At 43.1% G+C, this 16948-nt stretch overlaps 1 protein-coding gene across 1 annotated transcript in view; it reads right to left on the bottom strand.

Annotated features, from left to right (window-relative positions):
* maml1 (mastermind-like transcriptional coactivator 1) overlaps positions 1–16948 on the bottom strand; it is an 85164-nt gene that overhangs the window by 19222 nt on the left and 48994 nt on the right. Inside the window, exon 2 of the mRNA XM_073067082.1 lies at positions 8472–9839. Coding sequence (XP_072923183.1) covers positions 8472–9839 — 1368 coding nt within the window. The remainder of the gene's footprint in view (positions 1–8471; positions 9840–16948) is intronic.

Below are 16948 nucleotides of genomic sequence, written 5' to 3'. Positions count from 1 at the left end.
TTGATGGCAATTGCACAGTGATTTTTTCCAGACTGGCCTGGTTAAAATCCTCAAAATGATGGCGAAGGCTTCAGGGTGAGCTGTTTCGTGCATGCTGATCCCATTACTCAGATCATCTAAAGCCTGCTTGACATTAGCCTGAGGTGGAATGTAAACTGCTGCCAAAATGACCCCAGAGACTCCTGTGGTAGGTAAAAAGGGTGACACTTTACTGCTAGATATTCCAGGGTGAGCAGAATCGGGACAGCACTGATATATTTGTGCACCAAGAGGAGTTGATCATGAGGCATACTCCTCCACTTCTGCTTTTGAGAGACTCTATAGATCTATCCTGATGGTGTATTGTAAACCTGTCGATCTGAATTGCTGCATCCAGTACAGAAAGAGTTAACCCAGATTCTGTGAAACAAAGGACACACACAGTCCTAATGTCCCTCTGATTCAGCACCCTGGCTCTGAGATCATTGATTTTATTCACCGATAACTGCACATTCACCAGTAAGATAGTCAGTGTAGGGAGCTTAAAACCCTGTTCCTTTAACGCACTTATAATCCTGATCTTCGCCCACACTTCCTTCGAGGTTTTCTCCGTGGGCCCTTCCAACCACAATCAGTGTTGTTTCTGTCGGTTTTAAGCAGCGATAGTTTGTTTAAACGCATTAAGACATCTTTGTTGACTGTACTGACCTTGGAAACAGTTGTGCTTTTTAGCTGTATCAGACTGAAATGGGAATATTTAATCATATCCATTGAGAGTGCTGCTGCCTAGGTGCCCCAGAATAGATCCTGACTTTAGTCTGACTGGTCCATTCCTGTGTTTATACTTCAAACACAAGTTGGTTGCTGTCTAATCAGAATAGTCCACTGACCAGGTGCTAAGCATCTGTCCCCCTGGTCCTCTTTATTCTGTCCGTGGGGGTGGTATAGACAGAGACTGGACCACAGGTGGATTAGACCATGAACCCATTTGGTGGTGGGGTTTTACACTGAACACTACAGCACAGTACAGGCTCTTTGGCCCACGATCTTGTGCCGACCCTTTAACTTTCTCTAAGATCAATTTAACCCTTTCCTTCTTCATAGCCCTTTATTTTTCCTGTCATCCATGCGCCTATCTAAGGGTTTCTTAAATGTTCCCAATGCACCTGCCTCTGATTAAAAATAAAAACTTACCTCTGACATCCCCTCTCTACTTTTCTCCAATCACCTTAAAATGATGCCCTCTCGTATTAGCCATATCCGCCTTGGGAAAAGTCTCTAGCTTGTCTCAAACTTAATCTATGCCCGTCATCTCTAAACCCTTGGAGGAGTTTGAAATTAATTAATGGAAGCCAGAATAGTTGTGTAAAAGGCAGAAAATACATCAATAATCTGATGTAGATTTGGTGTGTAAATACAGATGAAGTACGAGGCAATATGGCTCTTCCAAACTTTGAAGAACTAAAGGGGGCTGAAATATACAGAACAGGCTTTGTCAGCAAGCTTGTGTAAAACATTGGCCTGGTGACACCTGACACTGGACTGCCTGCTTCCTGCACTGTGGTGGAGAGGAGATTCAGTGAGGAAATGATCTTATTGAAACCAATAAATTATTCTGAAGGATCTGAAAGAGTGGATGCCGACCCTGGATGCTGAAATCCAGAAGTGGGGGTTTAAAATACTGGGACAAGGAGGAGTTCCTTCTCTGGGGATTCTGATTGTCTACGACTCACCAAACCAGAACGCTGTGCTAAATCATTACGAGCGGCACGGTAGCATTGCACAATCAGTTTGCAGCACCAGCAATTACAGATCAGGGATCAATTCCTGCCACTGTCAGTAAGAAGTTTCTACATTCCATCTGTTCCGGGTGCTCCGGTTTCCTCTCACATTTCAAAAATGTGTGGGTTAGGTTTAGTGTCGTGGGCGTGCTATGTTGGCACTGGAAGCACAGTGACGCTTGTGGGCTGCACATTCTCAGACTGCGTTAGTCATTTCTGCAAAATGATGCATTTCATTTATTTGTTTTAATGTTTCAATGTACATGTAACAAGTAAAGGCAGTCTTTAATCTCTAAACAGTGGAACCAACATTTTTGGACTACAGAGAAATTAAGGATTTGTGAAGAAAGGGGTTGAGTTAGGACTATATTTCCTAGAGCGTAGGAGAATGAGGGGAGATTTGATAAAGGTATAGAAGACTATGAGGGGTATAGATAGGGTTAAGTACAAGCAAGGCTTTTCCCACCGAGGTTGGGTGAGACTAGAACTAGTTCAAGGGTTAAGGGTGAAAGGTTTACAGGGAACATTATCTTCAGGCATGCCACTCAGGGACTTGTGCTAATATTTTTTGCGATTGCATGTGTATGTGATTTATGTGACTGCAAGTACTGTTTTGCACCTTGCCCCAAAGTACACCGTTTCATTTAGCTGCACACATGTATGGTTGAACGACAATTAAACTTGAACTTCTTCACTCAGTGGGTTGAGTGTATAGAACGAGATGCCAGTGGAAAAGGTGGATGTGGATTTGATTTCAACATTTAATATTTGGATACATGGATGGGAGGGGTATGGAGGGCTAAGGTCCAGCTGCAGGTCAATGCGACAAAGCAGAATAATAATTCAGCACGGACTAGATGAGCCAAAGGGCCTGTTTCTGTGCTGTAATGTTCTATGACTCTATAAATGTTGTGAGATCAGTTCAGATCAGCTACAATTTCAATATATCACAGGTCATGGCCAAGGGGCCTACCCATTTCTGTTCCTCATAACAGGAAACAGTTGGAATGAAAGAGTTTAGTATGGAGGTGGGTGGGAAAGAAGGGGGATGCAATTGAAACCTATCGAATACTGAATGGCCCAGATAGAGTGGATGTAGAGACCATGCTTCCATGGGTGAGTCAAGAAAGAGGGTCAGAGGTAGGTTTTTACACAGAGTGGTGGATGTGTGGAATACCTTGCCAAGGGTGGTGGTCAAGGCAGATACATTAGGGACATTTAAGAGACACTTTTTTTTTACCCAGGGTTAGTATGTTCAATATCAAAGGACACACATTTAAGGTGAGAGGGGTCAAGTTCAAAGGCGATGTGAGAGGCAAGTTTTTTTTTTAACATCAGAAAGTGGTGGGTGCCTGGAATGCACCGTACTGGGTAATGGAGGCAAATACAATAGAGCCATTCGAAAATCTCTTAGATCGGCAAATGGAGATGCAGAAATTGGAGGAATATGGATATTGTGCAGGTAAATACAATTAGTTTTGTTGGGCATTTGATAACTAATGTAACACACTGAAAATGGCTCATTATTATGAGGGTGGTAAAGGGGATAAGCTCTTACTACCGTAGATTCCGGACTACAGAGTGCACCTGATTAAAAGCCGCTGGCTCTAATTTTAGAAATAAAATCAATTTTTTAATTGTACAGGCCGCACCGGATTTTAGGCTGCACCGGATTTTCCGCCGCAGGTGTCCCACGTTGTAATATGAGATATTTACACAGAAAGATATTACACGTGAGGATTTTTTAACTTTTAATTAAATCCATATGGTAACAAAAACAAATACATATTGCAAATGCTTTTTTTCGAACCGTGCCCGTAACGCGGCTACTTTTAAATATACGTTGCGTATACTTCTTTACTGAACAACATTCCAATATCTCCTAACGACTGGTAAAAAATATATATACTGCAGCCTACCAGGAAAAGTTATTGATCGCCTTTAACTTAAAAGCAGCGTTCGCTCAGATCCAAAGCCGCACGTAATGCGCTCCCTCCCTCCGTCCCGTTTTATCGCAAACGGCATTTTTCCCACAAGACGCGGCGAAACCGGGTGTGACGTCATAGCATCCCGCGATGTAGTACAGAAAACAAATATAGTTAAAACTCTTCTAACTTTAACTAGAAAATGAATTACTAAGCGAAAATATTATAAACTAAGTAACTGCCATAAAGGCAGCACAATGCTTTTCTTCGAGTGTTTTCCATGTTGATGAGGGTGAGTACAAATGACTGATTTACAATAATTTAATTGTGAAAGTGCGCTTGATTTATCGTACAATTTCATTGGACCTCTGTGAACTACTCATCAATTTTATTGGTCTACTGTTATGAGGCAAAATGTTTACGAGGCGGCATGAAAAAAATCATGTATTAACCGCTCCGTTTTAAAGGCCGCAAAGTTCAAAGCTGTTCAAAATGTGGGAAAAAGGTAGCGGCTTAAAATCCGGAATCTACGGTACTTATTAAATGCTCCCAATGGTGTGCGCTTTTAATAGCCTCTGATAACTGAGTCCAGCTCCTGGCCTTCACACGTGGCTTAGCTACTGGGCCTGGTGGAACCATTTCTACTGACAGGATCACGGACAAAGTGGGTTACTGGCGTCATAAAAACAAGTCACTTTGGCAGACGGAGCTCTTCAGCTGTGGTTTTCAGCTTATTTAGGAGAAACACAACTCTGATCTCAAATCATAGGGAAGGTTTCAGGAGTAAACCCAAGGGAAATATCCAGACTGGAGTCCCGAACACAGTCCTAGGTTAAGTTCAATGCTTCTATGATATTGCTGGTGCCAAACTGTATTAGTCTCTGTTGTTCCTTTGGGTTCATCGGATGCATGGAGAGGGGAGCTTGCTGTATGGGCAACAGCTTGCTCTCCATATTGAACTGCCCTGGTTTTGCGTATCTAGACAGCTAGGGTGCAACATCCATGTTTGACCCTGATCAATCCTGATCAGCAGGGGCCTCAGACACACAAAATGCTGGAGGAACTCAGCAAGTCTGGCCGCATCAGTAAAAGCTAAATATCCCGCATCAGCAGAATCTCGTGTTTATGATTACTCATGATCATGATTAACTTATTATTTAATTATTTATGGTTTTATATTGCTATATATAGGGTAAAGGATGAACTGAAGGAAATTTATATTAGGCAAGAAACGGTGTTGGATAGACTGTTGAGTCTGAAGGCTGATAAGTCCCCGGGACCTGATGGTCTGCATCCCAGGGTACTTAAAGAGTTAGCTCTAGAAATCATGGACGCATTGGTAATCATTTTCCAATGTTCAATAGATTCAGGAACAGTTCCTGCTGATTGGAGGGTGGCTAATGTTGTCCCACTTTTCAAGAAGGGAGGGAGAGAGAAAACAGGGAATTATAGACCGGTTAGCCTGACGTCAGTGGTGGGAAAGATGCTGGAGTCAATTATAAAAGAGGAAATTACGACACATTTGGATAGCAGTAGAAGGATCAGTCCAAGTCAGCATGGATTTATGAAGGGAAAATCATGCTTGACTAATCTTCTGGAGTTTTTTTGAGGATGTAACTATGAAAATGGACAAGGGAGAGCCAGTGGATGTAGTGTACCTGGACTTCCAGAAAGCTTTTGATAAAGTCCCACATAGGAGATTAGTGGGCAAAATTAGGGCACATGGTATTGGGGGCAGAGTACTGACATGGATTGAAAATTGGCTGGCTGACAGGAAACAAAGAGTAGCGATTAACGGGTCCCTTTCGGAATGGCAGGCTGTGACCAGTGGGGTACCGCAAGGTTCGGTGCTGGGACCGCAGCTGTTTACAATATACATTAATGATTTAGATGAAGGGATTAAAAGTAACATTAGCAAATTTGCTGATGACACAAAGCTGGGTGGCAGTGTGAAATGTCAGGAGGATGTTATGAGAATGCAGGGTGACTTGGACAGGTTGGGTGAGTGGGCAAATGTATGACAGATGCAGTTTAATGTGGATAAACGTGAGGTTATCCACTTTGGTGGCAAGAACAGGAAGGCAGATTACTATCTAAATGGAGTCAAGTTAGGAAAAGGGGAAGTACAACGAGATCTAGGTGTTCTTGTACATCAGTCAATGAAAGCAAGCATGCGGGTACAGCAGGCAGTGAAGAAAGCTAATGGCATGCTGGCTTTTATAACAAGAGGAATTGAGTATAGGAGTAAAGAGGTCCTTCTGCAGCTGTACAGGGCCCTGGTGAGATCCCACCTAGAGTATTGTGTGCAGTTTTGGTCTCCAAATTTGAGGAAAGACATTCTTGCTATTGAAGGAGTGCAGCGTAGGTTCACAAGGTTAATTCCCGGAATGGCGGGGACTGTCATATGTTGTAAGATTGGAGCGACTGGGCTTGTATACACTGGAATTTAGAAGAATGAAAAGGGATCTGATTGAAACATATAAGATTATTAAGGGATTGGACACACTGGAGGCAGGAAGCATGTTCCCGCTGATGGGCGAGTCCAGAACTAGAGGCCACAGTTTAAGAATAAGGGGTAGGCCATTTAGAACAGAGATGCGGAAAAACTTTTTCACCCAGAGAGTGGTGGATATGTGGAATGCTCTGCCCCAGAAGCCAGTGGAGGCCAAGTCTCTGGATGCATTCAAGAGAGAGTTAGATAGAGCTCTTATAGATAGCGGGGTCAAGGGATATGGGGAGAGGGCAGGAACAGGGTACTGATTGTGTATGATCAGCTATGATCACAGTGAATGGCGGTGCTGGCTAGAAGGGCCGAATGGCCTACTCCTGCACCTAGTGTCTATTGTCTATATTTCTTCACTATTCTTGGTTGGTGCGGCTGTAACGAAACCCAATTTCCCTCGGGATCAATAAAGTATGTCTGTGTGTCTGTCTGTCTGTCACGTAATTAGATTGGCACAACATTGTGATCAAATGGTCTGTTCCTGGGCTGTATGGCTGTATATTCACCGATATAGCAGGACAATAAAGAGACAAAAGAAAAGATGCCATAAATCTTATTAAAGTCTGTAAACAAGGGAAGTGAGGGTGGGTAGTGAATGGTACTTTTGTTTTAGACAAGTGTATTTCATTCACCACACCTGGTAATGGAACTTGCAAACAGACAGACACACACACACACACACACACACACACACACGTTAGTGGAAATCTGAAATTCAGGCACCATCTATGAAGAGAAATAATCAACATTTCGGGCCGAGACCCTTCATCAGGTTTGGAAAAGGGGACAGAAGCCAGAATAAGGAGGTTTTGGTGGGGGGGGGGGGGGGGGGGGGGAGTGAGTGCAGAAGTACAAGCTGGCAGGTGACAGATGAATTAAGAACTCGGGAGGTGATAGGTGGAAGAGGTAAAAGGATGAAGAAAGAATCTGATAGGAGTGGACAATGGACCATGGCAGAAAGGGAAGGAGAAGGGGCACCAGAGGGAGGTGATTGGTAGGTGAGAAGAGTAGAGGTGAGAGGGGAACTAGATGGCGAATAGAAAAAATAGATGGGGAATAGTCTGGAGGGCAAATCTTAGTCAAGATGGCGCTAAATGCCAACTCCTTTGCTTGCATCTTCAGAAACAGCTTTATTTCCATCTTCAATATCTATATTTTTCCCTTTCAGGGTTCCTTTGAAGACCCTGACCTGGAGTTACACGCTAACTTCAGTTCTTTGCGGGAATGGGACCCGCTCTCAGGGTGTCACGACTGGCCATTATCTGACATGCCAAGGGCTCAGCCTAAGAGTTTGGCTTGCCTTTGGAGGCCTAGGATCTTGGGGCTCTGGAGACGGACGGATCAAAGGTCGGTGTCCCGACAGACCGGTGTGTCGTGAGAGCTGGAAGATCTTTGGCTGTGTGTCCAGAGAGCAGCGATCTTTGGGCACAGAGCTCACAAAAAGCAATGCAATGGACTTTTAACATCATATGCCACTGAGTTGTTTGTTATGCCTCCCCTCTCACTGTGAAACAGAGACATCTCTTTCTCCCTTATTAGGGAGAGAGAGCCTGTGGTATGTCGAATACCGGTCTGTGTCTGTGCCTTTACTGTTGCTTTGCTCACACTTTAGCGCTCAGCGGCAGGTACCAATGCTTTTTTTTGCTGGTGGGGGAGGGGGATCATTGCTTGCTGCCGCTTATGCGTGGGAGGGAAGGGAGCTGGGGGGTTACTTTAGGGTTTTAGCATTTAACTGTCAATTCATTCTTTGGGGCACTCCTCTGTTGTCATGGACGGTTTGCGAAGATTTCAGGATGTACATTTCTCTGACATTAAATGTACCTTTGAAACCTTTTAAAAAGAGGTTGAGGGGGTGAGAAATTAACAGTAATTGATAAAACTGATGGTCATGCCATCAGGTTGGAGGCTGCCCAGACAGAATATGAGGTGTTGTTCCTCCAACCTGAGAGTGGCCTCATCTTGGCAGTAGGGGAGGCCAAGGACTGACATGTCGGAATGGGAATGAGGGAGATGTCACTAGGCTGTACAGATATGGATCTGTGGAATTCGTTGCACAGATGGCTGTGGAGATCAAGTCATTGAGTATATTTAAAGCAGAGGATGTAGGTTCTTGATTAGAAATGGGTGTCAACGGTTACAGGAAGAAGGCAGGAGTAAATCAGCCATGCTGAGATGGCAGAATAGACTCAATGGGATCAATGGTCTAATTCTGCTCTAATGTCTTATAGTCTAAGCAAGACTTCAAAGGTCATCTTACAGCAGGAATGAAGATCGACACCTTACCTGATTGTGCTGAAGATGGGGCCGGTATGACATGCCAGCCTGTGGCAGCTCTTTCTGCTTCATCACCAGCATTCTCTTCTGCTCATCGCTGAGGTGGGAAACCTGCTGCTGTTGCTGCCGCATGTATGCAAACATCGCCGTTTTGTTCTGGTTTGCTGCCACAGCCCTCTGACTGTCGGACAGCTCAAAATGAGTCAACCGTTTAGTGTTAGCATAGCTCAGCAGAGGAACCTGACTGCTTGCCGAGTTCTGGCCCAAGTTGTTGGGTGGTTGACTCAGCATACCAACGCGGTTCGGCTGAAGGTAGTTACCGGCAGCTTTTGCAGAGCTCTTTGGCGGCATGCTGGCCATTGAGAGTTTTGGATTGAAGTCCTGCTGGTATATGGAGGGGCTGCTGGGCTTGTCGAGGCTGAAGGGCCCACTTAAAGGACTCTGAGTGGGCGCTGCTGACCAGTTCGGAACCTGGCTGGGTGAGGAGTGTTGTGCCTGTTGTTTCTGCATGAGCTGAGCTCTCTGCTTCTGATTAGCGGCCATCTGCTGGAGCTGCTGGGCATGAGACCGCTCCACAGACAGTCCCGGGTTGCCAGGCAACAGAACGCTAGACACAGGCCTCGCACAAACCGGAGTGGGGCCTGCAGCAGACTGTACAGCCTGGGACACTGACGGAGCCGTATTCACAGATGCCAAAGACACACTTGTAAATGAAGGCCCTGACGGAGAGGGTCTGGCTTGTGGAGATTCTGTCTGTTCATGCTCAAATGAAGAGGGAGAAAACTCCGTTTTGATAATGATGTTGTCCGACAGAGAGTTCTGATCAGATGAAGCAGGTTCAATATCCTTCTTCTCCTCAAAATCCTCATTGAAAAGGTCCTGAATATCTTGATCTGGCACAGAACGGTTCAATTCGTCAAACAATTCCTGCCATTCCTGTTCATTCAAATTAATGTCGGGGAACATGTTGTTCTGGGAGAGAGAGGTGCCTGATGGGTTCATACAAGCTAAATCCAGTACAGGCTCTTGCTTAAGCTCTTTAATGAGAGTGAAACCATCAACACCATCACAGTTCCCATTTATCTGTACACTGGAATCTGGAAGACATTCCTTCTTCAAGGTGTCCAGACCTAGAGGATGATTAGCAATGCCTTGGATGCCATCCCCAATGGCAGATGCTTTGTCCCTTTGGTGGAGTGGAGACATCGGTGGCATGCCATTAGATGACCCATTAACCATTAGGAGCCCTGATGCATCTTCTCCATTCAGTCGGAGCTTCTTGGTCCCCGAATAGCTGCCATCTACAAATCCGTTTTGCTGATCTCCATTCAAAGGAGAGCCATCAGCCTGTAGTTTTCTTTTCACCCGCTCGTGAAGCTGAATTGAAAAGAGAGATAAAATTAGATCTGTGTAGTCATGGCTTAATCTTCACTAATATTCTCAGTCATTCACAAGAGATTCTGCGGATGCTGGAAATCCAGAGCAACACACACAAAATGCTGGAGGAACTCAGCAGATCAGGCAGCATCTATGAAGAGGAATAAACAGTCGACGTTTTGGGTTGAGGACAAAAGGTGAACTTTTTTTTCTCTGACCTGCTGAGTTCCTACAGCATTTTGTGTGTAATCATTCCGTTAATTTTAAGATGTGTTGATTATTCCTGAAATTTAAGTATTTGTTCTGAACAATCCTGGCTTCAACTTTTGCCACATAACCTCTACCTATCCATAATATGTGTTACTGGTAAATACAAACTCTCCCCATTGGCTTTTCTTTCATCCATCTGCCTATATAAGAGTGTCTTAAACATCACTACTGTACATGTACAGTACACACACGTTTATAAAAAGACTTCTGAGGTCTCAGCTAAACTTTCCTCCAATCACCTCAAGAGATAAATTACATCATAGCATGGAGATAAGGTACATCATACATCAATTACACCATAACATGGTGAAGGACGATTACAGATAATATTTAGACAGCTATTTCTCCAGTTTTCTTAAACTAGTATAGGCACGATATAACTATACAGCATGACAGTGCAGGAACTGGCCATTCAGCCCAACTAGTCCATGCTATATTTTGCAAGATATACAAAACCATGAGCAGACTATTCAGACCATTGAGCTGTTCCACCATTCCATCATGACTTATTTATTATCCCCCTCAATCCCATTTTCCTGACTAATCAAGGACCTATCAACATCCACTATAAATCTATCCAATAACTTGGTTTCCACAACTGTCTCTGGCAATTAATTCCACAGATTCACCACCCTCTGGCTAAAGAAATTCCTCATCTGTTCTAAGTGGACGTTACTCAATAGTGAGGCTGTGCCCTCTGGTCCTAGACTCTTCCACTATAAGAAACATCCTCTCCATGTCCATTCTATCTAGGCTTTTCAATATTCGATAGGTTTCATTGAGATCCTCCTTCATTCATCTAGATTCCAGTGAGTACAGGCCTAGAACCATCAAACGCTTCTCATACATTAACAATCTCGTTCCCAGAATCATTCTCATGAACCACCTCTGGTATTTTGTAGCTCAGACTTGGGCAACATGCAAATGTCTGGTTGTACTAAAATTGTCAGATTGTGATAAAGTTTAAGGGATTCTCAGATTCCTGTAAATAATGGGATAAGTACCGACTACATCTGTGTATTTTGTGGGTGACTGCACTGTGTTTGAGGAATGTCTCACTGCTGCTTCTTTGGAGCAAGATAAGAGTTAAAGTTCACACGGATGTTCATATAAGATGTCTCCTGATTTTTCACACCTTTTGGTTTCGACAGAAGGCGGTACCTGATGGAAATTAGACAGGACGTTCCTTTCTTAATTAAAGAATAAATTGGTGGATGTTCTTATCTTTGTAATTAAGTTTTGGCTCCAACAAACCAGGTAGGACATTCCTTTTTTAATTAAAGTGGCTGGAATGTTTATCAAACTGATTGTTCTTTTCTATCGGTGGCCTCATAAATTCTAACAGTTCTGGAAGGCGAACAGTGAACTTGTTTGAACCGCCAGAGGGATGAGAACGCTTCTCCCCTGATGTCGGGACCAAATTCACTCACCAGCTCAGCTCGAAGAAATAAACTGGTGAAAAGATAAATAACGATCTTTTGTGCTGTCGTTATTTGCAAATTTAGATTTACAATTGCAGAACCATCTGCAGAAACCTGTGCACAGACACACTTTTTAAAAACAGGACAAATGACAAAGGGAAGCAAAATCAGGAAACTGCAAAACCACTTTAGTAGTCCTCTTGCACAACTGGAAATCGTGTCAAAATTGAAATCATCTCCGCTGAGGTAAAACAAAACCTTTGACATGTTGCCCAATAATGTCAGAATCAGATTTCTTTTCTTTGTCTTGTACAATGTAAAATTTGTTGTGCCTCAAAAATAACATTATGGACACCCACCACATAGAACATGCCCTCTTCTCATTACTACCATGACAGGAGGTACAAGAGCCTGAAGAGACACACTCAACATTTCAGGAATACAGGCAGTCCCCGAGTCACGAACACCCGACTTACGAACAACTCGTGCTTACAAACGGCCTGCCACAAAGCCTATTCTATTGAAAATCAGAGTTAAATACAATGGTTCGTAGTAACGAACGCATGCACTACATTGTGTGCTCATGAAAAATTGCGCTGCTTCAGCGGTTCGTGCCTCATGCAAGGTGAACGTCATCCTGCCATTTTAAGTTGGATCACGTTGCCGTTAACACTGTGCTGAGTGTGTAACTTTGTATTTGGCTCAAAATTTTCTCTCATTTACCCTTGTAACATCCCCAAAGCGTAAATCCGATGCAAGTGCTGGTGATGCATCAAAGAAAAGGAAAACAACCACGGCTGAAAATAAGGTGCAAATAATAAAGCGATCGGAAAGAGGTGAAATGCCATCGGTCATTGGAAAAGCGTTAGGTTAGTCGGTCAACAATTTTAAAGGATAAAGCGAGAATAATGGAACATGTGAAAGGCCCTGCCCGGATGAAAGCTACAATTATTACTAAGCAACGCAGTGGTTTGATTATTGAAATGGATTGGCTACTGATAATTTGGTTAGATCAAAATCAGCGTAATATTCCTATTAGCCTTACTTTACTGCAAGAAGAGGTTCAAAGCCTTTTCAGTGATTTAAAAGCTGCACGTACAGCATGTGAAGGTGCCTGTGATGAAGAATTTGTTGCGAGTAGGGGTTGGTTCAATCATTTCAAAGTGAGGGCAAATTTACATAATATTCAAGTGCAGGGTGAAGCAGAGAGTGCCAATGTAAGTGCTGTGAGTAATTTTCCTGAAATGTTTAAAAAAATTGAGGAGGAAGGTTATTTGCCAGACCAAATATTTAATGTAGATAAGACTGGCTTATTTTGGAAAAAAATGCCTGAAGGACTTACATTTCAAAAGAGGTAAAAAGTGCAGTAGGGCATAAGGTCTCGAAGGATAGGCTAACGTTATAGCGTTTGAGGAAGAAGACTGTGACCTAGGAACTCCAGAACCGAAAAGGTTTTTGACGAAAAAGTTAGCTGAAGCCTTTCATCTCATCGAAGTAGGGATGGCAAAGTTAGAGGAGCAAGATCCTAATACAGAGAGGTTCACCAAAGTTTACCGTGCAGTTACCGAGCACCTCAGCTGCTACAAGGCCATTTATGATGAGAAAAAGAAAAGCTCTGTACAAGCCTCCCTTGATGCAACCATATGTAGTTACTTTTATTATTACGGTATTATTATTATCTACAGTACTGTATTATTATGTTTAAGATGTTTTAGTGTATTTGAGTCAGCACTTGTCCCATTTAACCTGTCTCAGTGTGGGTGGACTTTAGGACCCGGGGGTGCTCAGAACCCGCCACCCATGGCTGCTGCTGAATACGCAGTGTTTCTGTTCCACTGACAGAAAACAATCACGACTAAAAATAAGGTGGAAATAATAAAGCGATCGGAAAGAGGTGAAACACCATCAGTCATTGGAAAAGCGTTAGGCTACAGTCTGTCAACGATCAGAACATAAACACAAAGGATAAAGTGAGAATAATGGAGCATGTGAAAGGCCCTGCCCCGATGAAAGCTACAATTATTACTAAGCAACGCAGTGGTTTAATTATTGAAATACAGTACATACTTTTCTTAAGTGTTTTATATGCATAGAAATGTAAAATATGTACTATATACTAAGACAAACGTTTGACTAACTGACGCTAAATAATACCGGATGTACCTGTTCCGACTTACGTACAAATCCGACTTAAAGACAGGCTCAGCAATGGAACGTGTTCGTAACCCGGGGACTGCTTGTACCTTTTTCCCCTCCACTGTCAAATTTCTGTGAGGTCTATGAATCCAACCTTATTGTTCCTTCTTTTTTGCAACTTTTTGTAATTTATAGATAATCTTCATTAGACTAAAGATGGCCAGAAGCTGTTGGTAGTTTTCATTATCTCCTGTACCTAGCACCATTGTATTTACTGCACATACACGCAATTTTATAAACTATCTTATGTATTTATAATTGGGATTTTTATTATCATGTTCATTATCATTGTATTTTCTTTGTGCTGCATTGGATCTGGAGTAACAATTATTTTGATTTCCTTTACACTTGTGCACTGGAAATTACATTAATCAATCTTGAAGGCCTAAATACTTGAAGTCTAAAATAGTAACATGTAAACGGTCTTCAGTGCAGCTTCATGTAAAACATGCAAAGCTCATCCACACAAAACATTTGCATATTAAAGATGCATGGTGCCACCTATTGCTAAAGCAATGTCATTACTTGTAAACCAAAGTGCAGATGCTGGAAGTGAATCAAAAGCAGCCACAAACTAACAGAGCCACAGTCAACCTTTCAAGTTCATAGCTCTGAAAGTAATGGAAAATAAGATTAAGGTTGCAGTCACTTTAAAGTTCCAATGTTAGATGTAGGGAGACTGCTGGAGAAAATTCTTCGGGATAGGATATATGTGCATTTGGAAACCCATGGCCTAATTAGGGAGAGCCAGCGTGGCTTGATGCATGTCAGGTCATGTCTTACCAACAGATATTTTTTGACAAGATGACAACAGAGATTGATGAGGGTAGGGCAGTGGATGCTGGCTACATGGATTTTAGTAAGGCATTTGACAAGTCCCTCATGGGAGGCTAATCCAGAAGATTAAGATGCACAGGGTCTGTAGTGAATTGGCTGTTTGGATTCAGAACTGGCTCACATATAGAAAACAGAGGGTAGTTGTTGAAGAGATTTATTCAAGCTGGGTGTCTCTAATAAGTGGAGTTCTGCAGGGATCTTTGCTGTTTGTGATAATTGCATACAGTATAACTGACTTGGATGAAAATGTAGATGGTGGGTTAGTAAATTTGCGAATGATACCAAGATTAGAGTTGTACATGGGAAGAAGACTGGTAAAGAATATGGCGTGACATAGATCAGTTGCAGATGTGGGCAGAGAAATGGCAGATGAAGCTTAACCCAGATAAATGTGAGGTGTTACACCTTGGTAGGGCAAAATGCAAGGAGACAAGGTTGCTCCACTGGTTGATAAGGTGATAAAGGCAGCTTATGGAATGTTTGCTTTTATTAGTCAAGGCACTGAGTTCAAAAAGTCAAGAGGTTATGAGATAACTTTATAAAACTTTGGGTCTGCTGCATCTGGAGTATTGCTTACAGTCCTGGCTGCCCCCCTGTAGGAAGGATGTTGAAGCTTTGGAGAGGCTGCAGAAGAGGTTTACCAGGATGCTGCCTGGCTTACAGACTATGTGCTATCATGATAGACTAGATAAACTTGGGTTGCTTTGTCTGGAGCAATGGAGACTGAGGGGAGATCTGACAGAGGTTTATAAGATTATGAGAGGCATAGATAGATTAGGCAGGCTGAATCTTGTTTCCCAGGGTTGAAATAGGAATGCATTGAAGACGAGAGGGGTAAGTTCAAAGGGGATGTGAGGGGTAAGTTTTTTTTCTCCTCCACACAAGATAGATAGATAGATAGATAGATAGATACTTTATTCATCCCCATGGGGAAATTCCAACTTTTTTCCAATGTCCCATACACTTGTTGTAGCAAAACTAATTACATACAATACTTAACTCAGTAAAAAAAATATGATATGCATCTAAATCACTATCTCAAAAGCATTAATAATAGCTTTTAAAAAGTTCTTAAGTCCTGGCGGTAGAATTGTAAAGCCTAATGGCATTGGGGAGTATTGACCTCTTCATCCTGTCTGAGGAGCATTGCATCGATAGTAACCTGTCGCTGAAACTGCTTCTCTGTCTCTGGATGGTGCTATGTAGAGGATGTTCAGAGTTATCCATAATTGACTGTAGCCTACTCAGCGCCCTTCGCTCAGCTACCGATGTTAAACTCTCCAGTACTTTGCCCACGACAGAGCCCGCCTTCCTTACCAGCTTATTAAGACGTGAGGCGTCCCTCTTCTTAATGCTTCCTCCCCAACACGCCACCACAAAGAAGAGGGCGCTCTCCACAACTGACCTATAGAACATCTTCAGCATCTCACCACAGACATTGAATGACGCCAACCTTCTTAGGAAGTACAGTCGCCTCTGTGCCTTCCTGCACAAGGCATCTGTGTTGGCAGTCCAGTCTAGCTTCTCGTCTAACTGTACTCCCAGATACTTGTAGGTCTTAACCTGCTCCACACATTCTCCATTAATGATCACTGGCTCCATATGAGGCCTAGATCTCCTAAAGTCCACCACCATCTCCTTGGTCTTGGTGATATTGAGACGCAGGTAGTTTGAGTTGCACCATATCACAAAGTCCTGTATCAGTTTCCTATACTCCTCCTCCTGTCCATTCCTGACACACCCCACTATGGCCGTGTCATCAGCGAACTTCTGCACATGGCAGGACTCCGAGTTATATTGGAAGTCTGATGTGTACAGGGTGAACAGGACCGGAGAGAGTACGGTTCCCTGCGGCGCCCCTGTGCTGCTGACCACCGTGTCAGACCTACAGTCTCCCAACCGCACATACTGAGGTCTATCTGTCAAGTAGTCCACTATCCAATCCACCATGTGAGAGTCTACTCCCATCTCCATTAGTTTGTGCCTTAAGATCTTGGGCTGGATGGTGTTAAAGGCACTAGAGAATGATGGATGCCTGGAATGCGCTGCCTGGTATGGTGGTAAAGGCAAATACATTAGAAGCTTTTAAGAGACATTTAGATAGACACATGGATTTAAGGAAGATAGAGGGATATGGACAGTGTGTAGGTAGGAGGGATTAGTGCTTGGGTGTTTTTGATTTGCTTTTTAGCTGGTTTGGCACAACATGGCCTGTTCCTGTGCTGTATGTTCTATAAAAGAAAAAGGAACAAAGGGAAATTTGGGACATCACAGACTAAATGCTGGAGGAACTCAACAGGTCAGGCAGCATCTATGGAGGGAATAAATGATCAACACTTTGGGCTGAGACCTTTCATCAGAACTGGAAAGGAAAGAACAGATGCC

The sequence above is a fragment of the Hemitrygon akajei genome, chromosome 15, assembly GCF_048418815.1.
Source record: "Hemitrygon akajei chromosome 15, sHemAka1.3, whole genome shotgun sequence".
In the NCBI taxonomy this organism is placed as follows: Eukaryota; Metazoa; Chordata; class Chondrichthyes; order Myliobatiformes; family Dasyatidae; genus Hemitrygon; species Hemitrygon akajei.
The sequence above is the reverse complement of the archived record's forward strand: the minus strand, read 5'-3'. Positions and strand labels throughout refer to the sequence as shown.